This window comes from Centruroides vittatus, unplaced genomic scaffold (assembly GCF_030686945.1).
Source record: "Centruroides vittatus isolate TY-2023 unplaced genomic scaffold, ASM3068694v2 contig_754, whole genome shotgun sequence".
NCBI classification, from domain to species: Eukaryota; Metazoa; Arthropoda; class Arachnida; order Scorpiones; family Buthidae; genus Centruroides; species Centruroides vittatus.
In genome coordinates this window covers 886,617-911,002 of record NW_027122490.1, presented here as the reverse complement: position 1 = coordinate 911,002, position 24,386 = coordinate 886,617, and the positions used below count along the sequence as shown (strand labels likewise).

The 24,386-nt window shown below is 27.5% G+C and overlaps 1 protein-coding gene across 2 annotated transcripts in view; it reads right to left on the bottom strand.

Annotated features, from left to right (window-relative positions):
* LOC136981420 (haloacid dehalogenase-like hydrolase domain-containing 5) overlaps window positions 1-24,386 on the bottom strand; it is a 56,641-nt gene that overhangs the window by 21,852 nt on the left and 10,403 nt on the right. Inside the window, exons 1-4 of one of the 2 annotated variants that reach the window (XM_067277738.1) lie at window positions 20,808-21,029; window positions 13,170-13,436; window positions 9,952-10,064; window positions 3,211-3,301 (exon numbers count right to left, since the gene is read on the bottom strand). In XM_067277738.1, coding sequence (XP_067133839.1) covers window positions 3,211-3,301; window positions 9,952-10,064; window positions 13,170-13,436; window positions 20,808-20,888 — 552 coding nt within the window. In that variant the 5' untranslated portion in view covers window positions 20,889-21,029. Of the gene's footprint in view, window positions 1-3,210; window positions 3,302-9,951; window positions 10,065-13,169; window positions 13,437-20,807; window positions 21,030-24,386 lie in introns of those variants that run through there. The other variant, XM_067277737.1, reaches the window with a different exon arrangement.

Below are 24,386 nucleotides of genomic sequence, written 5' to 3'. Positions count from 1 at the left end.
TTCAAATAAGAATTAACAGGTAACAGTTAATTTAAAAAGTAACAACTAAATTCTTCAAAAATTAATTATAACTTTATTTAATTTTTAACTCAAATTGCAACTAATATTAAAATTCATAAATATAAAAAAGCCAGTTGGATTATATTTAATTTTACTATTTATAAAGACTACTGATAAAAGTGTATATAATTTCATCTTAGTCTGACATTATATACATAATTCCACTCTAATTTTTTTCATGAAATTGCTCTAAAATAGCTGTTTCTGAAGTATTCTTTGAAATGTTTTAATAATTTTTAAAGCATGTTATATATATATATAATATATATATAAAAAAAATATATATAAATATCTTTTTTTACAGTTGAAACTCTAGTCCAATATTGTGATTTAGCAAATGTTATGGTCAACATGGTTTGAGTCTACCATCATTAGTTAGCAGACTTACCTACAGGGTGATGCTAGCAGCAGCATCAAGGCATCAAATGTGTTTATACTTGTAGCCAAGCATTTTGATCATCATTTGGAAAATCATCATTCTTTCACTACCTTAAAGCTGTAATTATCTTTATAATTTACAAACAGAATATTTGTAACATTTTTAAAATACAAACTTACTTCAAATATTTTTTTAATGTTTTTGTTTAAATTTTAATATTGGTTGATAGTTGGAGGTCAGCACTGATTAGTTGTCTTACACTTAAAGGTTGATAAGTTCAATAAAAAGATGTACAAAAAAGAGAGAGTAATTATTGTAGGTAATGGAGACCAAAAGAAATATGAAGTGTTTAGGAAAGAAATAGACAAACTTCATTCGAAAAGCAGAAATAATGTGGAATTTGATAACATCAAAGGTAAAGAAATATACAAAAACATTCAGAAGGCAATTAGAAAGAATAGTAGTAAATAAGAATACAAAGTAGCAAAAAAGAAAACAAGAAAACAGCTAGTGAATATATAGAAAATTAGATAAAATATATAAAAGGTTAGCTAGTAAGGAAATAGCAAAGAATATATATACAATAGCAAGGCTTAGAGAAAGGAAAAATAGGAATATAAAAAAAAGATAAATTTATTGAAAGATGAAGATATACAATGATGACGATTTCAGTATGTTTTAAAAATATTTTTCTTCAAACTGATCTAGTTTTTACAAATTCTGCTGCTTCAGCAAGTATCCTCTAATGTATTTGATTTTATAACAATTAATAAATGAAGGATACAATTTTTCTTCTAAAATGCCAATAGCATTTTCTTCATTTTATCTGGTTTGCTTGGACTAAAAAGTTTCAACTTGTACTGAAATTTCTATTGGGCAATTCTTAACTTTCAGTTAATGAATTTTGTCCTACTCCCCCTTTTTTTAATCATTAAAAATACTACCCAACTTCTCTTGAAAATTTTTCTTTTTCCGATATTATGAATTGAAAAACAAAATAATTATTACAATATCATTAATGTAAATAGCTATGGATTTCAAGGATCCTTCTAATTGAATAGATTTTGACCAGTGCTAAGCTAAGAAAACTCTCAAAAAATATTTGGAGAATAAGAAAGTCATCCAATCTTTTTCAAGAAACTAAAAAAATTTGATATAATAACAATTACAATAATTAGCAGAGAGATATAGTTAAAAGAACTATTTTTAATAATTTTCTAATAAAACATAAATTCACAAAGTTCCAAGGTAAAATTCATTCTTTTATTAAAAGCAGCTTAAGAAATAAGCAGGGAAATACTGACTACAAATATATTTATTATTATTTCTATATAATTATCATAACTTAAAAAAAATGAAAAACTAAGAAAATAAATTTCAAGAAAATAAATTTTACAGGAAAAAAATGTTAGGAAATATACAATAATTGAGTTTTACAGATATAAATAATAAAAATTAAAGAAAAAAATTTATAAAATAAAGGAATAGTCACCAACAACTTTGGATAATCATTCATAAAATATTGAATATGAAAAAAATTAATTTTTTGAAATTTAGTGACATTATAAGAATCAAAATATTTTATTAACTTATTTTACTAAATAATTTAATTATTAAAATACAATTTTTTGTAAACTTTGTAACATTAAAATTTTACAGAATTCTGCAAATTCATAAAAATTTCTGACAATTCAAACTGAATCAGCTCAATCCTTCATTGATGTGGACTTAAAACAATTTGTTGAAAAGATTTTTTAAATTTAATCACATTTAGATTCTAATTTCTAAATCAGAAATTAATTGAAAAAATAATGCAAGCAATAGTATCAAAATATAAATATCAAGGTTAATTTTAGGTAACTAATTTTTTCAATATCTGAGTATTATTAATGATCGACTTAATCAAATTTATGTCTATCTAATTAGAATTTATTTTCTACTTTAGATTATTTCAAAAGCAATAAAAATTCCAAAACCAAAAGTAATGTTTAACAGAAAACTATATTTTTCTTTATAATGTTATATAAAATTTAAATCTATTTATTACATATGTACTGTACCATATATGCATGTTACATATGAACCTTCATAAAATTAAAAATTATATACTAAATATTATCTTGAACTTAAATATATATTATAATTATTTTAAATTAATATTGAATATTGCTATATTATAATTCTTCTTTAACCATAAATATTAATTTAATTTATATAATATCTAATCATTCATAATTTTGCTGTTATTTCACTGAAATAAAATTAGAAACTGCATAATATTCAGAAAAACTTTTGTAAGGAAAAGTTTTTAAAGACATCATACTGCTTTCAAAAATTTATTTCATCTTAAAATTCATTTGTAATCAAAAATTAAAAAAAAAAAATAATTAAAAAAATTTTTGTAACTAATTATTTAAATCAGCATCTATTAACATATTTATGTAGTAAAAACTATAGTAATATTTTCAAGATTTTTCTGAAACAGTTTCTAGTTTTGCTGAATTATTTATAAATATGATTTAAATAATTTTGTTTTCAATAGCATTTCAAATTTAGAATTATAAAAATTTAAATCATCAAAAAAAAAATTCAATTGCATTTTGAAAATATTCAAAATATTAACAATATAAAATAAGAAGAAATTAAAATACTAATTTTAAGATTTTATAGAAATCAATAAAATATTAAAACTGAATGACAAATGTAACAGCAAAAATAAGAACTATATTTTTACTTTAATTTTCAGTGATTAAAAAGGAAAATATTCTTACCAATGCTAATCTCCTTTTATGATCCACAGCATCCAAAGTTGGAAAACTATTACGTAACTGATCTACTGTGGTAACTCTAGTAAATCCTAATCTGAAATGAATTTGATTAAATTTGTTCAATATGTATTTGTAATATCAGCATTTAAAAAATATGTTTTAGATAACTTAATTCAGTAACATTTGAGTAAAAAGAAATACAGACTGTTGGCTTTTTTGCAGATTTGTCTAGAGCAATGATTCTCAAAGTGGGGGTCATGAAAAATATTTGGGGGGTCACTGAAAAATTGATGCCAGATCAATTTTTTCAAATATTTTATAAATTTACTATGGATTCATGTTTAGAAATAATACACTGTGTAGAAATAAAAAATATATAAAATAATTTTTACTTAAATAAATTGCACAAATAATAAAAATAAATATTTAAATACGAGCCTAACCCCCTCCCTCCGGGATGTTTTTTGACACACACTTATTCTTCGGGGGTCCTTTGAAATTTTTTAGTGCATAATGGGGGTCGCGGTCCAAAAAGTTTGAGAAACACTGGTCTAGAGCAAGTGATTGTTTTAATTAATATTTTAGTTGTGAAGTTACAAAATTTAAATTTAAGTAATAAGTAAAAAGAAAAAAAAATGAAACTTTAGCTCTATTTCCTAATGATGGTGAGAATGATGATTTGTATCATTAAAAATGTTATTAAAGTAGTACAGTAGAGCATCGATTATCCGACTTAATTGGGGACTGGGGTTGGTCGGATAACCGAAAAGTTATACATTATTAGTATAGTGTATTAGGCCTGGTTTAAATACTAGTCTCCCTTTCATGGTCGAGCCAGTGCTGCCAGCTAAAACATGCAAAAATTTAACAAAAATAATATTAAAGTAACCAAGACATAACCAAATATTGTAGCGCCACATCACTTGCGGACATTTGAATTTGCCGACTAGAACGTGGTCAGTTAACCGATAAGTCGGTTAATCGGGAGTCGGATAATCGATGCTCTAGTGTATTAACAAAATCTGGTATATTTTATATTAACACCAAAAGACTGATTATTTAGTGCCTCTCCTACATAGTATATGCCTTTACTACTAATTTGTCTGCCATGATATGTCAGGATGGATGTTATTTCCAAAAAATCAAAATAAAGATGATTTATCACAAGGTGATTTAGTCTGTACCTCTTAGTCTGTACCTCTTAGTCTGTACCTCTTAGTCTGTACCTCTTAGTCTGTACCTTTTTTTTTTTTTTTTTGTTATATATTCATGACATTTGATATTATTTTGCTGATTTATATGATCATATTCAACTTGGCTTCTTAACATTTAATACACTAATGATGTGGTTTTTGTTTTCTTCCTCTCAGTTATATTTGCAACAAAAAGTTGATAGGTTTTCTAAATTTTGTAACAAAATGAAATTAAGATTGATATTTGAAAGTGGAAAAATGTTGTATTTAAGAATGGTGAAAAAATTAGACAGTGTAAATGGATTCATAAACAGGATTAAAATTAATGTTGCTGCTAATGAAATTAAGTATCTAGGTATTTATTTGTCCTATAATGGTCTACAAAACAGGCATTTTAATATTTGTCAATTATGTTACAACTAATACTATGTAAAACGAAGTTAAGATATAAAATCAAAAATTGCTTTTTGTTATGTTCTTATGATAGTAGAGAGAATTGCACTTTTTTTGAATGTGATTAAGTTGAAAGAGAAAAGAATAAATGCTTGTATGTATATCACGAAACATACCATAATTTTTTAACTATATTACCATAATATACTAAGATTATCTTTGGTGCCAATTAATAAAGTGACCAACTTTTTTACAATGAAAAGGAGGACACAAATAAATTGAAGAAAAAAATATTATAAATAAAAGAAACATTTTATTCATTGCAACAATAATACACTATAATAATCTCTACTGCATGCATATGTGCCATGTTATGTTTCGGTAAGAAGTAGACAAAGCTACTTGCATGCAGCGCTCTCTCTCAAGGTTTCCTGTGCAGAGCACATGCATTTCATAATCGCATCTTGCTGCACTGTACCAAGCCTTGATGAACAGTCATGTCAAATACAAACACATCACATCACATGCAATGGATTGGCTCAGCATCAATCAAATATGGAGATTTATAGATCAGTCTTCAAATATCAAAAAGGAGGACACGTAGGATGACACTTTTTGAGGGAGGACAGAACTTACAGAAGAAGAACTGTCCTCCCTAAAGGAAGATGGTTGGTCACCTTACAATTAAGAAATATGTACATACTATAATTTTTTATTTAGTAAACCAATCTCTACTTCTGGTAATTAATGCTTCTAATAATTTGATGTTCTTATTTTCATTTTGTATTTATTAAAAGTGTTGTGCTTTTTCCTAAATATTTCCCAGTGATAGGAATTTCCTTAAATGGCAATAAGAATATGATTTGATTTAACAACATCAATCTTTGAATAATTAAAATCTATTAAATAAAATTTGGCTCTTTCAATATATATTTAATTTTCTATTTAAAAACTCAATAGTTTACAAAATTCTTTTATGAAAAAATATTTTCAAAAAAATTTACATCAAGAGAGTTAACATTTCAATAGTTTACTTGGCATTTTCATTGAACTTCTGTCTATATTTATGATGAAATCATAAAATCCTCTCTGAATACACTTGTAAAGACACTAATCAGTTAAATAACATAAGAGCATGAATGTGATAGTAATTTGATGTTTGATTTTTGCATTCTCTACTTCTGGTAATTAATTCTTTATTAAGATTCTCTAATTAAAGTCATAGAAAAAGAAGGAAAGCTATATTGAAATCAATAGTATATCAAATAATTTTTAAAAGTAAATTTTGAAAATATTTTATTTTGGCTATTATATCTTTTTTACATCTTTGAATTACTATATTTACTCACATATAAGATGAGTTTTTATCCATTTTTCACTGCTTCAAAAACCTAGGTTGTCCTATATGCATGAGCAAAGGATTCTTTTCGTTTTTTGTAAAATTTTTGTAAACGGTGTATTTGCATTTTTTACCAGATTCTCGCCTTTTGGTGTTTAAAAACAAAAGCATTTTATCTGGGTCATTTGAATCATTCTTGTGTAATGTCAGGAGTAAAGATGAATAGCAATAGGAAAAGCAAAGTTTTTGAATTGAATTCAAAAATTACATGGGAGCCCGATATAAGTTTTAATTCATTCCCACGTGAAAATGGATGATTATTTAGAAATCATAATTTGGAGAAACTCATAAGTGTAGTTGACGGAGAGTAGATTCGACTGTTAAGAGTTGGCAAAAAAGAAGTTCAGCTTTACATGAACAAATTACATTGTCAATTTTACAAGATTTCTCCTTAAAGGTTTTAAAATGCTAGTAATTTTTGGTGGACAATGTTTGCATTTATGTTCATTCGATATTTTACTTGTGTTTAATAAAGTAAAAATTGCATTACAAATACTAGTCGTATCTTGCTTGCTCGCCATATCAAATCACCTGGAACAACCATTCTTCACTGCAGAGATGACCTTTCTTTGTAAACTACAACTCTGCACAAAATTATGTAAAATAGTCTAAAATGTCCACAAGTGACAATCCCAACACAAATTAAAAATATAACATTTTTTTGTAAAAATGTTATATTTTGTAATGCAATTTTTACTTTATTAAATTGTAATTTCTGCCAGTCCTTTTTACTTGTGATTAAACAAAATAAAATTAGAATTGTATTAATAAATCTAATTTTTCTTTATTTTTATTCTTTAAAGTCACACCTTGTCCTATATGCGAGGTCGTATTATATTCGAGTAAATACGGTATATTGTGTACTTAATTTTCTGAAATATTGGTGAAGAATCAGCAGAAAAATAATAACCCACAAATTTCCCACAAACCATTTAACAGCCTGTTATTGTACAGGCTCTTAAATGAAGAAACAATAAGTACATTAATTATTATTGCCTTATTGTCCTTATTTCTATTCTTAATATATTTGTCAACTTAGACATTAACTATTAATAAAACTGTTAAACTGGTGTTAGGTGTTTATGCAAAATTGAGTAAAAGTTCTTATAGAAAACAGACTTTCTTTATTGAGCCTCCTGTACACATACTTTCATTTACAACAGTGTTTCAGGCTATCACGCCCCTCTTCAGCAGGGTTACAATGGCTATAAGTTTAAACTATAAATAACAAATAAATAATCAATAAATTTAAACACTAAAATACTAAAATTAATGTATACAATATAAAAAGCTTACGAAAAACAAGTATCCAGCTCCCGACAGTAATGAGCTTTTTGATGATTTTTTTTTTATAAAAAAGGTTCATTATCCTAATATAATTACTAAAAATAAATTTTAAGAACTAAAAACAAATGTAAAATTCGTAAAATACGGTTAAAAGGAGATGTTGCATAAACACCTAACACCAGTTTAACAGTCCTATTAATATTTAATGTCTAAGTTTACAAATATATTAAGAATAAGTACAGTACATTACTTCACAGTGTACAAAGATAGGCTAAGACAAGATTACTGCTATATGCAAGAGAAGTTCAAGGAAAAAGAGAGTCTAATGAAATTTTGACTTGATTATACAGTTATATCAAAGGGACTGATAACCACAAATGTAACTAAACATCTTGTTCTCTATTGTGACAACTTATTTTGGCAAAATTTAAATAGAATCACTGTAACAATGATCATCATTCTTCATCTTGTAAAAACAGAAAAAAAATTGAAGTTTCTTCCAGGACATTGGACAGGTTTCTTATATGACAGCTGATGGAATGAACAATATAACTGAAAGTTTTACAAGGCAAATAAAAATATAAGCATTTTCTAAATGGTTTCAACTTCACTCTTTTGTTAAGTTATGCTTTGTTACAAATTTACATTTACTTTATTGCAAAATCTGATTTTTCAGATGGTTCTTGGCTTTTTTGGAAAGTTTAGCAAATACATGTTACACTTTTGTGCCAAAACATTATAAGGTATTTTAACACATTAACAAAATATAAACTTAAAAAAAAACAATGAAATATATTTGTTAACTTAATTTAAAAAAAAAAAAACTCTACTTTCAGAAAATTAATAAAAACATTGATACTCACAGTTAATAACAAGTTATGTACTGTACATGAGATGCAATAGCTTGTACTGTTTGTTGAAAAGCATTTGTTCAAGATAAGATAAATTACAAATCAAGCATATATTTCCAGAAGAATCCACTAAGTCATCTAGACTTAGTGGATTCTTCTGGAAATATATGCTTGATTTGTAATTTATCTTATCTTGAACAAATGCATAAATATTTGTTATTGATATACAGGTATACCTCACCTTACGTCGGTAATTGGTTCCATGAGAGGCGACATAAGTCGAATTTACTTGTCACTAGGCTAAACCACAAACAACCATTCCCAGTTCTGTATTTTATTTATAAATGCATTTTTAACAATATATGGTTAATAAGAATCTATTTTAAACTTACAAACAAATAAATTTTAGTTTTTAATATAGTACAGAAAAAAGTTATCTAAATTTACGAATACATGTATGTACAGTACATACTTGTAAATATACATGTTTACAATTTGGTGATGTTTACAGAACATCGTGGACTCTATTTGTGAATGTGGTTTCTCTACGACATTATAAAATAAGATGATTTTTTAAGGTTAAATAACAAATAGTTATTAAAATTATTTTGCGATAGTAGAAAATAAAGTAATTTATGTTAAATTTACCAATATCGAGTGGCGCTGACAACAATGCCAAATGGTAGATATTGGAACTACCATAGAAAATGCCAATAATGAGCACTTAAAGACTGCTAAATAAGACGACAACACAAACAGATGTTTTCATGTTTCGTTCTCTGGGATTTATGATGATTATATTAACATTTACTGTATTGTATGATATTATACTGTACTGTACTGTATTTTAATATGATTTTATGTGCTTTTAAACGCTTTTTTAGTGATATTACAACTTCAATATTTTTGGCGGACGGATGTAAAGTCGAATAAAATGACTTAAACTTGATTTTTATTTTTCCATATACTTTTTGACAAACGACACATAATCAAGAACGATGTGACTCGAGGTATACCTGTATTACTAATATTTAGTTTTAATACTGCTTTCCATATAACGATCTTAGATGACATTTAAAACTGTCATCTAAGATAATGATATTGTTAATAATTAAAACTCTTACAATATGTCTAAGTATAAATGGACTGTGGGTGGTACATTGAAGGCTTTTTAAGATCATTCCAGATGCTATAAATGTTTGGATATCATTTAAATACCCGTTAAATAGAACAAATAGAATAATAGAACAAATATGAGGATATTTGATAATTTTTTGATGATTAGGTATCATTATTATTAGTGTTCAAGACAAAAAAAAATCAACTCCTAATCCAGATTAATAATCTTGAAGACCGAATAAATATTTCAAATATTTGAATAAATTGGAATAAGATTCTTTTTATACATGAATATAACTTGCTGATTATGTAATGTTTAGTTTCGATAATCATGATCATCATCTACTAGGTTAATTCTGAATTAACTATTCATAAGCATCAAATATCAAGTTATTCAGAATTAAAGATCTTTTCCATTATTACTATTATTATTATTATTATTAGCAAACACTTTTATTAAATATAAAATTAAAAATTCTTATTTACAGAAAATAAGCCATACCCATGAGCAATATCAATAATTGGTCCTTGTCCAGATATAAGGCAATGTTTATCATGGAATTGCTTAAACATTCGAAGAGGACTATGTGACATTACCACTTGGTCTTCTGTAATCTAAAGATTAAATTAATTTAAATATATGCTACACATTAAAAATATAAATACTATTTTGTAAAAATATTAAGTTTTTATTCCAAAAACTATATAGTAATAGGATATTTTTCTAACATAAATATCTATCAATATAGATAAATATCTATCTTATTGATTGATCTTTTCTAAAATCAATATTGATTTTAGAAAAGTATTTAAAGTAAAAAACATTGATTCTCGAATAAATTTAATTTAATTTTTATTTAATAAAAGTTTTATATACAGTGATACCTCAGTTTTCATCGATAATCCGTCCGAAAACAATTGACAATACCGATGAAAACCGAGGCAATTATTTCCATATGAATCAATGTAAACTCAATTAATTCATTTTAGACACTCCACAATACATACCAAAAACAAATTTTACAGATAATTAATATAGTGTTAAATACTAAAAGCAATAAGAAATTAATATAAAAAACTAATCTAAAGGAAAGCAATAGAATTGTTTGGCTAGACGCGTGGGGTAATGTTTTATCTTGTAGAAGCTAGTTGGATATGAGCTTCTAGCCTATATTGCCCAATGGTGAAGTGTGACATAATTATCATGTAATAGTAGTTGTATGCGTTTATGATGGTCATATCGCGGAGAATAATGCCTTCCGGGAGGTCAGTTTAAGGGTAATTGGTCCCTATTCAGGCATCGTTACAGATGTGGAAAAAGCCTGGAAAACTTCACAGTCATGGGTTGCATTTTGCCAGGATGCAGCCAGCTATCCTGGCAAAGCGCAATCCCACGACAAACTTCCAGTGTTCAGGGAACAGAATCATTGGCCAATGGTGGGCTGTCGAGGAGTAATGCTCACACAACGAAAAATAACGTCACACTGAGCAGGAAAACGCATGGGTCGTCCTTTGTTTTCACAAAATTAGCAGTGAGGTCACTTGAGCACGCTGACGAAATCCGAGGCAATCGACGAAAACTGAGAAATTTTTCATGAAAAATATCGACAAAAACCAAAACCAATGATAACCAAAGTCAATTAAAACTGAGGTATTACAGTATTAATAAATATAATTCTTTAAAAAGTACTAAAAGTATAGAAGTTTATAATACTGCATCTACACTGACAAAGTTATATGTTATGATAGATATGAAAAAAGTACATAACATGTAGATTGCAATTTGCTACATTTAACAAAGCAACTCTTGTTTAATGGGTTGCCTACAGATGTCTCACTCTTGCAAACTCTTACCATTCTAAAATGATAGAAAATGTATCTAATGCAATTTTCCAGACATTTGAAATGGAGTTGATTCACAATAATTTTCAGGTGTGATGTTTTATAAATTCAAAATTGGGCTTAAATGAAGCTTAATCATTGCAAGACACTTTCTCAGATTGCTCTATCCTATAAACATGTTTTGGTAATTTGGTGAGTTTTGATACAGAAAGACAACTTTCAAAGATGAGGTCAGTAGCAGTCATTCTGCAATGTTAATCACAGAACCTGTAAATTGTGTCAAGATTATGGTAAGAGCAGATCCACAATTAACATACAAGGAGAAAGTTTAGTCTCGATATTAGATCAGCAGCAATACACAAGATCTTACACAAAGAGCTACTTGTGAGGAATGTGATGGGTTTCACATTCCCTATCAGACCAGCAGGAGGAAGCTGTGTGGAGTAGTGCTACTACATTATTTGAAAATGGGCAAGCAAAGTGTGTTTGAGAATCGTAACTAGTGGTGAAACATGGATCTCAAAAGTGTCATAACTCTCAAAGCACATCTTCAGCATTGGCATTGTTTTCATAAAAACAGCTTCACAAGAAAGACATTCAGTCAGTGATGACCATTATTGTTGATCTGCAGTAATACAAATGGTATTTCCTATGCTGTAGGCAGTTTATTACTCAGAAATTGATCATAGCATGTATTCATTATGCATCAACTATGCATTTCTTTGCTTCCGCAAGTCCTGTAGTGATGTATTTTGGAACTAAATCTCTTCCATGTGTCCAAAAACAACATACAAATTTATTTGCATTTGGACTGCTATAGTATCACTCCAGATAGTGTTGAATAGAAGTACTTTATGATCATCCTGTATATTATACCATTAAAGTGTCAACTAAATATATAGAAAATGAATGGAAGAAAATCGAAAACAAGATGTCTTCAATTCTCTTCCATTCACTTTCTATATATTCAGTTGACACTTTAATTGATATTACTATACACATTATTTCCACACTTTAGGTAATACTGTGGAATCCTTATAGTTTACATATTTGCCCAAAAGGTTACTTGAATAAATTTCAACTTTTTCCAAATTCATCACTAATGTTGGTTAGTGTACCAGTTTTATAACACTAGCTTCCTTCCATTTTATTTATCAATATTATAGATAAATATGAAAATAATTTGTGTTTTATCTATTTTTCCCTTTCTTCTCTCTTTACAAACTAAAATGAGATTATTTGGCTGATTAGCTTAACTTTGAGGAAGTATTTGGTCCAAATCTCAAATATGTTTGTTTAATATTCAGCTGAATACCAAATACTGACTTTATGGCTGAGTAACCTGAATACCAAATAATGCTAAATATCTGGTTAACATATTCTGGTTAACAAAATTTATATTCTTTAAAACATTCTAACGAAGCTTGAGTATAACAAGTGAAAGTACTTATTAAATGTTTTATTTTGAATTTGTGTATCATTGATTACTAATTTGTGTATCATGAAACTAATGTATGAAAATTATAATAAATGATCACATCAATACAAAAACTGTAAAATCCTAACATTGTAAACTGATGTAATTTAATATAACACACAAAACAACATTATGAGCTTTTTGCCAATAAAAATGCTTTCATCTATTTATTCAAGGCTTCATCAGTTATTCTATAAGATTCAAACACCATGAGTAAAATAATAAAAATATAGTAGATCATATCAATAAATTTCCATTATAAATCAAACCTTCTAAATTACTACAGTATTACTTTTAATTGAAAAAATAAATAAAAGTAAATATTAAAACAATACTTATGTAAAATGCCTAATAAAATAATATTAAAATATATTAGCAATATTTAAAAAAATTTAATTTACCTCTACTCCCAACCAATTTGTTAATTGTTGAGCTTTTTGATGTCGCATGGAATTTCCTGCATTTGTTACAAAAATAGTCGGTACTCTAAACTGTCCTTCTTCATCAACTAATTTTTGAAAAGCTTTTACTGCATAGGGTAATACTTTTCTACCCCTTACAATGACACCATCAATATCAAAAAGAAGTCCAAAGTTAGGGACTCGACATGGAGAAACTTTACACGTAATATCATCTGGATTACGCTGACATGAGGGATCATTAGTTTTCTAAAAGTAAAATCAATAGTTTAAATGATAATATAATTAAAAGAAATTGTCCAAATAGAAATATATTTAATGGAGCAGAAACAATAATAAATCAATTCATTACTAAAATCATAATGTAAATAATATATGCTATTACAAAAATGAAATACCTAAGATTAGAGTCTAAATCTTTTTAACAGAATCTTTGCAGTAATTCTGAAAATAATTTGATAATAAACTGTTAAAAAAAGACAAACTTCATATTTTTCTTTTACACTATTTATATACAAAGTGTAATATTTTTAGTAAGTGTTATCAAATGAGCACAAACATAAGATTATAACAATGATATTTCTGGATAGATTCTCAGCTGTAATGATGAACAGTCAAATTAAAGGGCATGACTCTAAATATAGATATATTTTATACATACTATTTAAAATATTTTTCACACTTATTTTATTATTCATAATTAAATTTAATGTTATAGATTTTATGACCCAAAATAAACTTCGCAATTTTTTTAACCTATGATAATATAAATATACTTTAATATTGTTTCCAAATTTAAGCAAATTAAATCTTTAAATAAAAATTATTATTAATTTTTTACTTAAAATGTTTTTTATTAAAATATAAATAAAATCATCTAGTCCTTGATCAATATCCTGAAAACATTATTTTATTAAAATTATTAATAAGTAAATAATACTGATAAAAACGCAATTATTAATCAATATATATATATATATATATATATATACACACACATATTTTATTCGAATATTTAGTTATTATAAAAAGCATCTTAATTTCCAAAATTATAAGTTTGTTTTAGTATTTCATTTCTTCAATTTTTCAAATAAAGTTACGATCTATTAAGAATTTAATATACTGATATTAAACAGTACGGAGAAAGATTTCCAAGAAAAACTGTCTCGAATTAAATAACCTGAATAAATAGCAGTTTCAAGGTTGTTTACCAACGACGTTTTTTAACTTCTCTCCGTAGCAGTAATTTATTTGGCTTACAAGTTAGTTTAATATCAACTTCTCGATCAATTCACATAAAAGTAAAATCTTTCAAATAAAACGAAAATATTTAGTAGTAAAAAAATCATTAGGTAAAACTGATGCTCTAAATTCGGTTCCTTTTTAAGGCGGGGAAAACAGTTATTTTAATGTATAATTTTTATAGTTAATTAATTAATTATTATTACAAAATATATTTATCTTTATGAATTTTGTAACTGGGATTACTTCATATTAAATTCTTATAGTTTTATTAGAAAAAAAAACTTCAAAAAGCCGACTTTCCAAATAAAAACACAGAATTGTTATATTCCAAGAGTGTATCATTAAAATAAAAACAGTTTTTCTTTTTTAATTCACTTTAACTAAATATAGGCTATATTTAGAAACAAATTTACGAATTTACAAGTTCGTAGTTTTTGCAGACAATTCAAACAAGTAGTACATAAGCCACAGGAAATTGACTTGTTTCGTTACATAAGGGAATTTATCTGTGTGTTATGCAATTCCCCTTAGCAACTATATTCATGCTAGTTTTAAATTTCATATTATGAATAATATATTCAATATATTTGCTTCAATTACACGACAATCTTTGTACGTCGTAATATATAATTAAATATCAATAAATAATGTATTTATTTTAATACACGTTTAACGTATTATGTTCTTTGCTGATTCAAATATATTCGAAATTTTTGAAATAAAAATGGTCGATTATTTAATTTAGTAATAAATGAGATTGTTTATTTATTTATTTTATTATTTTTTTTTTTTTTGCTTTATCTGCCGTGGGCAGTATCAAGCCTAACACGAATTCAGCCAGACCCACGAGGGCGGCCGGATGAAGAGAGGCGGGATCCGACATATCCGGAACAGAGTTAAATTTTATAGCTTATTACTTAATTTAATAAGCTATGAAATTTTAAACTGTATTATAAAAACAACTGAAAGTAAAAAACTATCTTTTCTCTGTAAACTTTCAGGTGAGTTAGAAGCGCGGCTTCGAAATTCTCAAACATTAAAGGTTTCTTTCACTTGATGACCTTATTTATATATTTTTAAAAAAAAATTATCTCAACGTATAATTGCTGTTAGAAACATTTCAGAGCATTTTAACACAATCTTCAAAATGTTTCAAAAGATGAAAGCAAAAATACCCGAAACATTTAATAAAAAGAAAAAAAATCAGCACAAAATTAACTCGATTTTTCAATCTAGATCTTGCCCTTCTTTTTTTTAACTTTAATGTTATGTGATATTAAATCATATAACATTTTTCATCTTTCAAATACACTCTAAGTGCCATCAAAAATAAGTGCTGACTAGTATATAATTCTTTATGATTTAAAAATTAATAATTCATTTCAAATATGATGTTAATACAATTAATAGCACAAATATAGCGGGTGGTTTAGTAATGATCGCTTAATCAATCAATGATCCTAATTTTTTTACATCTATTTAACCGGAAAAAGTTTCTTTAAGGAAAAGAGTTAAAATTAAATTTTAATTTATGTAATCGTATATTTGAAACATGCTATAAAGTGCCTAATTATTAGAATTATGCAATATAAAATTATCTAATAAACTTTGTTTTCTTCAAGAATTGTGTACGATTGAAGATGACATTTTTTATTTCGATAAGGCCGCGACTCCACTAGCCGTAAAAGGGCCGTAAAACCCCTCACCGTAAAAGCTTTTAATCACGTGACCATGATATTTTACGCCTGAGCAGGTCGTAAAACCAACGTAAAAGCGAGTTGAGCAGTGTTCAACTCGCTTTTACGTTGGTTTTACGACCTGCTCAGGCGTAAAATATCATGGTCACGTGATTAAAAGCTTTTACGGTGAGGGGTTTTACGGCCCTTTTACGGCTAGTGGAGTCGCGGCCTTACATCAAATAAGTATAAATTCTGTGTTTCTTAGTGTAGAATAAAATAGTTTTGTGACGTCAAATTAAACAATGATTCGGTTGTCTTAGCAATGTTCAAAGTTTCAATTGGTTGTATTTTTGATATTGAATTATCCTCGTTTCAACGAATATCCATTTTAAACAGACCATTTTGCATTTTATTGATTTTCTTTAATAAAATTTATAGAACTACAGCAGCTTAAAAATTAATTTGCTGATTATATATTGAAATGCAATTGTTGCACTCTGTATAAATATATTTAACTTTCGAAATTTATTTTATAAAAGGGAAATTGCATAAGCTTAATAACGAAGTCTTATTAATTACTCAATTACTTTAAATACTTCAAATAAATTTAAGTTTATTAACTGTGATATTTTTAAAGTTTATTATCACTTTTAAAAATGTTCAGAAATTTCTTTCTTTGAAGAAAACATAAAAAAGGGGTTAACCTGAAGTAAAATATTCACTGAATTTCTAATTTTATATACAGTATAAAATAATTTTCTTATTGGAGTATTAGTATATTATCAAGCAACTGAACTTTTTACAAACAAATAGTATAAAATTCGCGCAAGTTATTGTGACTTTTTGAATTGATAGAATACAGAGAAAAAAACAATAAAGATTAAAAATGACTATTGTTTTTTGTTACTATTGTACGACTTATACGGTTTTAAAAAGCACTATTGACAACAATACTTCAGAAAGCTTTAACATTTACCATAAAAACAACAATCTTGGCATTCGTCCATAATAAATACGATAGAAACACTTAAATGCACCACTTAAAACAAAGGAAAGATTTAGAAAGATTATCTATGCTATACCCTCAAAATTTACAGAATATATATACATATATATATATTTTCTGTAATTATATATTTTAAATATGTCTATTTAAAAAAAGCAAATCTTAAACTAAGCGTAATAAATGATGATAAATTGTTTAAACCTATAATTAATCATATTAAAAAATAAATAATGTAAGTAAATTCCGATGAATCGTTTAAACAAAACGCAAATTTTAAAATTATACCCGACAAAATGGCAGCCCACAATATATATATAAAATGTTTTTAAGCACGTTTTAACTGCTTTTTAAATTGAAATAATTAAGTTATATCATCGTCAAAGGCTGTCTAGCACGCTCTATCTTCAGCATCCATTAAAAAAAAAAAAAAAAAAAAGGTTTGTATATTAAGATATTTCGAAAAATTATCAAATCATGTGGTGCATTCGCACTAAATACTGTATTTTATGAATTAATAAACAAATTTAATGGGGTCATTTTCAATCAAAACAGATTGTTTAAATATTTATTTTGCAATATTTTTCACATTTTAATTATTAGTAATTAAACCTTAAGTGAGTGTAAAGTTACACTCGTAGTATTAAGTGCATAGAAATCAGATGAAAATACATTTTTCCACACTGAAAATAAAATACATAAAAATCTTATTTCTTTTTTATCGGTTATTATGTACTTTTCTAGATATGATTTTTAAAAATATTTTATACAAGATCTAAAATATTCTCATGTTTAAATTTTGTGGAACGAGGAGTCAAAATCCAAAGAGAAAGGCCATAATTTATCATTGGATATCAAATGTAAATAATTTTTAAGTATTTTATTTCTCAATTAACAATTTTTGAAATTAAAAACAAATTAAAAACAATCCTTCCAATAGCTAAATTTTAATTATAATAAAACTATTTAAAAAAAAACATAAATTACGACTTCATTATTGAATTATATGATTCCTTTTATAAATTTCTAGAAACCATTTTTCTTCAATCATTCGATAATCTTAACTGATAACAGTCGTTGGATACAAAAATCAAAAATAAAAGTACGTCATTCATGACGTTAACACTTTATAACTTTCAATATAGATTATTAATGCAACAATAAACAGATAAAAGAAAAAAAAAAGTTATATCAAGTCATTATTAAAAACTGAACAAAATGTAGAAATTCATTTATAGAAATAGTATTTCTAATGTAAAAGTAATAAAAAATATTTCTGATTCAATTGAATTTACTTAGACTAATAATTTGATATGTAAGATTAATAAAATCAATTTTTTTTAATTGGTTTTTGTCTTTTAACGAAATTCTACATTCGTATTATTATTATTATTATTATTAATTCTTACTTTGATATCAGGAATGACAATTTTATAAATTTTACAACTCAAGTATTTAAATATTTATTTTTTAAAATAATTTATTATTAATTACTTTATTAATTTTGAGGAAAATTTAAGATCCCATAAACTGAGGTTAAATATATTAATTGCTCTTACTAGATATTTAGATACAAAGGTTCTTAAATAAAATGGCATTATATTTAACTAAATAATAGTAATATATTAATTATCATTGGTAATTATATACTCGTTGAACAAAAAGCAGTTACGCTCCCAAATAGAACTGTCCAATTACTGTACTGCGAAACTCGGCATACGGCTATGTCTTAAACAGGTATGTAAATGATTACAATTCTAGTCCTATTATATGCCAGGTAATGTCACCAGAGTGCCTTAAAATCGCTCGCAATGACTAATTGTGTTCAACATTTTTAGAGTACCTGTTGTTTGAAGTCTTCGAACGTCAGCCAAGCCTATACGACGAACTGACAAAGGCAGCATCATCGCTCTGAAGGAAGCAGGATGACCAATTCCCATCATCTAGGCTGTTCTGACCTGTCAGCAAGTATTGAGTCAGGGTAGGGCACATATATAATGCAAGTAGACCCCAAATAGATTACCAACATAATCCAATATAAGCACGGACAGCTTCAATGGTATCTTTGTCCACCAATCAGAGACAGCTGGAAGCCCCGTACCATTGGCAAAGAGTAGAAGAAGCAAACTTGCATGCTCGGCGACCATTACGCATTCTGACAGTAGCATCCGACATCGTGTTATGTTTGCAGTGGTATCATGCCAGAGACGTGTGGACTGCTACGGATAAGCAAAGTATCGTCTTTAGTAATGAATCCCGATTATTTAGGAATGACGACCTCTGTATTAGTGTGTGGAGGACCACTGGTCAGCGTTTCAATCCCGTCTTTACTATTGAGCGATACTCGTGAAAGTGCTCGTGTTAGTTTGGGGAGTTACTTTATATGACAATCAGTCATTCTGGTACTGTACGTTCAGAAAATCATGAGTCCTCATATGTTGCATTTAATGGTTGCAAACAGTATCTTCCAATAAGATAATGTTGGCCACATATGGGTAAGTTTCCCCAGGAATGCGTCCGTCATTGCTGGGGAACCCTCCAGATTATTCGCCCATTAAACATTTGAGGGGCTAGATGGGACACCTTCAGCCATGGACAAGTGTGAGGAATCTGGAACGGCAGGTACAATACAACATCTATGAACAAATCTGTCTCAGGCTAGTCGGTAGTCCGTAGGCCTCCATGCCCGACCATAATCGCCATATGTATAGGTTTTATAAGGTATTAAAAATTTTTTTTTTGTTTTAAATTGTACCATTGTTCCACGGGAAACTGTCACTTTGCTAAGAATTGCTATTGTTATTCCTATTACCATCGTCATTACGTTTGCACTAATATAAGTTTTATTCGATTCCAATGTAATGTACATTCGACTCCTCCTTGATGTACTGTATAACTTTGTCAATGACTAACAAGAAATAAATTTTAAGATTTATCTAAATAATTTTCAAAAAATAAATTTTTAATTTAAAAACTATTATTTCGCATATCGGTATATTAACAATTTATAATTCGAAATTATACTGGCTATCAATAGTTTTGAAAAAAGAAAAAAAAATAGTTTTTAGAAATTTTATAAAGATTAGAACTATTTAAAGAAATAACAATTATTAAAAATCAGCAAACCATGAACTTAATAACGAATACACACATTTTTATGGTACCGATAGCGCGAATTAAAATCGCCAGCAATCATAATTATAAAATTCTAAGAACATTACTTTTCTTAGAATTATACTTTCATTAAGTTTTGAAAGTTTCACTAGACGAAATTTTTTCTTGATAAGTTTTCTTTGTTTCTTGCAATACCGAGATGTTGTGACGTATCAAATGTCAAATGTGACGTAATCGATTAAAGAAAAAAAATCTGTATGGAAAGTTAATTGTTATATTTTTGCTACTTAAAACAAAATTACTTATAATGATGATGATAATTAACACTAACATATTAATTATTTGGCGTAAAAACCTTGCTACTGTAGGGTTGAAAAACAAATATTTATTAAGTCAGGAAATTAAAACTCAAAGTAAAAATTTAAAGTAAAAGTTTTAAGTAAAAATTAAAATATTTTCTAATTAATATTATAGGAAAGCTAATTCGAACTTTTTCGAGAAAGCTTTCACTTGTTTTAATTTCTCAATTAAAACTTTTTTTTTCTTTACTAAAAAAATATTTAAAAACAATTTATTCACCTGTAAGGGACAAAGATGACCTTGTACAGCGTTCACGATTCTTTGCCTAGGAATCAGAGTTTTACGCAAAATAGTCGCCATTCCTGATAGACTGTCTACAGCAAACTTAAAAACTTCTGCCAATTTATTTCACCAGCAGTGTCTAAGTGTATTATATCGTAACAGCTGTGTGTTTACTGACGTCATTGTGACGTTATAATCGATATCACAGCGGCAGGAATTATTTCAAGGTGACAGGAAATAGATGAGAAAAATCACATGACTTGTTTTTTCTTCTTTAAAGACTGTAGTGACAATCCTTTCTAAAGCGATTACAGATTCTAAATGCGTTGTTAGGCTTAACGGAATTAAAATTACGGTAATAAATGTTTAAATATATACAGTAAAACCTTGAAAATTTAATGTATAAATAAGAAATTTAATATTTTTAAATATAACTGTGGACAAACATTCTATATTAAATCTAACCAAGTTAGAATATTTTATTGTAGTATATTATATAAGTTATTCACAAAATTTGAATAATTTTGAATGTAAAGAATATTAAGATTGTACAGTACATATAAACCCAAATATAAATTGTAAATAAATATTAATTGTAATGACAATTTTTATGATAATGAAGTTGCCATATAAATATGAATTTTGCAATACATAATTAAATTTAACTAACTATAAAATTATCAAAAGATAATTTTAAAAAACTTTCCATTATTTGTAATAGGTGATTAAAAAAGTACACTTTATCAAAAATGAGGTAAACAAGCTTTTTTTTCTTTCCTGTTCTAAGTGTATTTAATGTGAAAGAATACTTCCATAAGCCAGAATTTCTCACTAATCTTGTTATATATTGTATTTTAATTCCTAAATTAAATTTAATTGTAGTTTTTTTTTTTTATTTTAGTTATACATCATTAAAATTTTATGATGAGTGGAATAGACATTTGTTAAACACAACAAATTTTTGAAAAAAGGAATACGTATCTAAAATTTTGGTTAAAGTTTACCTAGGGAACCCCAATGGTCACGCTTCCGGTCGCCATTTTGTTTGCTGTACTACGCACGCGTACTACGTTCAAAAAATTATGCAAATTAGTTAGTATGTATAATTTTTTGAAAAAATAATAATTACATTAATAAAAAATAAATGTTTTAAGATTGTTTTATATTTCATAGCTAGCTGAACTTGCAAAATAAACTGTTACTCACGTGTTTGACGCTCTGTCATACATTTCCTTTCCATTTTTTCTCGCTTTTCCTTGATTTGTGATCCCTGTCGCTGATGTTTCTCTTTTTACTTGATATTTTTACACGTTTTTTAGTTTCGCCACACGAATGTGCCTTACTTTTTTTTCTCTTCTTACACTCGCCGCTTTGTGGAGCAGCTGGAACAGACTCCGGTTCTTTCCATTTCGGCTTGATTCTGTTGCTTGGCACGTTGCATCACGAAAAGTAAACGGAATAAAAACTTACCTATTTACTATTAAAAATAGCAGAAAGTAGCATTTTTTCTTCAAAAATGTTTAACTGGTGGAAAAAAAAACCACTTGCAGCAGTCGAGCCGTCACGAAAAACAAAAAATTTGCATACGATAGTGTTATTTAAAAATTGCGCCACCTACACCGAATTTCTAACATCACCTGCCGTCGAGATTACTGGAAGCGTGACCATTGGGGTTCCCTAGGTAAACTTTAACCGAAATTTTACTTTAATAAAACAATCATGATTCATTCTTTTGAGTTTAATTTCAGTGAGTTAACTCTTATTCAGTGAACTGAAAAGTATCAAAAAATAAAATAAAAATACAACTTATGTGAAACCCTCCAGCTCACATCCTAGAATTTGGGAGATTGTCAAACTAAAAACTTGAACTTTCATGCTAAGAGAACGGAAAATGTGAAACTGAAGTGTCTTGTATCATAAAATGTCATGTAACATCAATCAGAAAGTTTTAGTGACATGAAAGAAAACACTTCATTTGAGTTACAGGTGGAAATTCCAAAAATTCAATAAACATCTATAGCTGGTGTGGGATGTCAAATTAAACATTGATGTTGACCTCTTCCAGGATCCAAATTCAGTTCTGAACAGCCCTTGGCAACAAGTAAGGGACCAATCAGGAGATGAAAAGAGGGAGATAGGAACCAACTGGAATGTGTCCAAAGGGACAAACCTTTAAAAAGCTGAAATTCAAGAACATGGGTGCTTCTCTTTCATGAACTTCACATGTGCCACTCATTAAAAAGAAGGTTACAGACATTTTCTCCAAGTACAATGACCTCTTCTGAGCTCAGCACTTTAATAGAGCATTTGGTTATATCACCAAGAGTCCTCTGATCTTCAGAGAGCATTCTTCCATATTCCTGATATTCTCCACTATGTTTTACATATAGTGGGGATGCCTGTTAACAGAACACAAGATGGTAGAGCAGTTCGTTAATTGAATGCCATAACAAAGAATTTTTTAGAACAGCAGTCCACACAGGGGAATACCATTTTAAGGAAGATCTATAAGGGTATTCTATCTTTAATCTTATGGTACCTCTCTGTCAGGGCTCTCTACACTATAGTATGAAGATTGAGGCAATGAAAATAAATCAGCAAATAATTATATCCAAAAAAAAATGCACAGCCTTTTTGAAGTATATTTATGTAGGTTTATAGCACAAATAGTTATGATACTATATGTAAATTACTGCAATAAGATTTGTTAAAAAGAAACTATTCTCACAGTATTTATTTATTTTCATACTGTATGTCCCATTAAAGTATTCAGAAATTTTGGAGCATGAATGTTCACACCTTTTCACCTAGGCCACCTATTGTTTTGGGTTGAATCATAAGTAATGTCATTTTTACTAAGCATTGTTTTCATGCTATAGCATAACTTGTAATCAGCTCAAGTGCTAATATTTTATTTATGAAAATATTTTAATAACAATTTTCGATTATTTTTTAAAAATTAAATTTTCGGTGTCAATCAAAATGGCTCAGAAAAACATTTAAGGCATGTAATGCTATATGAATTTGAAAAAAATACTGGAATTACAGCAACAAACTATATATTATTGATCAGCAATCAAAACTCATATCTCCAATAATTAGTCAAAACCACATTTTTGTGTTAATGTGTTGTAAAGTCAATTACTATGTATTGCCAAAACCTCTGAAGTGGCTTGCACCTTTTAGGCACTCTCTCTGATGTCAAAAACTCACCACCATATACTCAAAATTTTGCTTCCTTGAAACCATTGTTTTTTTAGCTCTCATGTAAAATTTTAGGAAATGCAGATACAAGGTTTTAATCGCCAACTGATAATATGTACTGGGTATGGCAGTGAAGCCTTAAATGTCAGCATTGAAATTCCCATTCTTAAATTTTGAACAAATCCTTTAGATGAGTCTTGCTCTAGACAACCTCCTAGCTAAGAAAATTCTGAAATTCTTGCACCAAAGTGAAAACTGATCCAAACTATTTAGACAAGAAATTATTGTAACTTGGTGTCTCAATCAATAGTAATTAGGTAGTTGCAGCACCTAGGAAAGATAAACAAGTGTTGGATTTAATTTCCATATGAC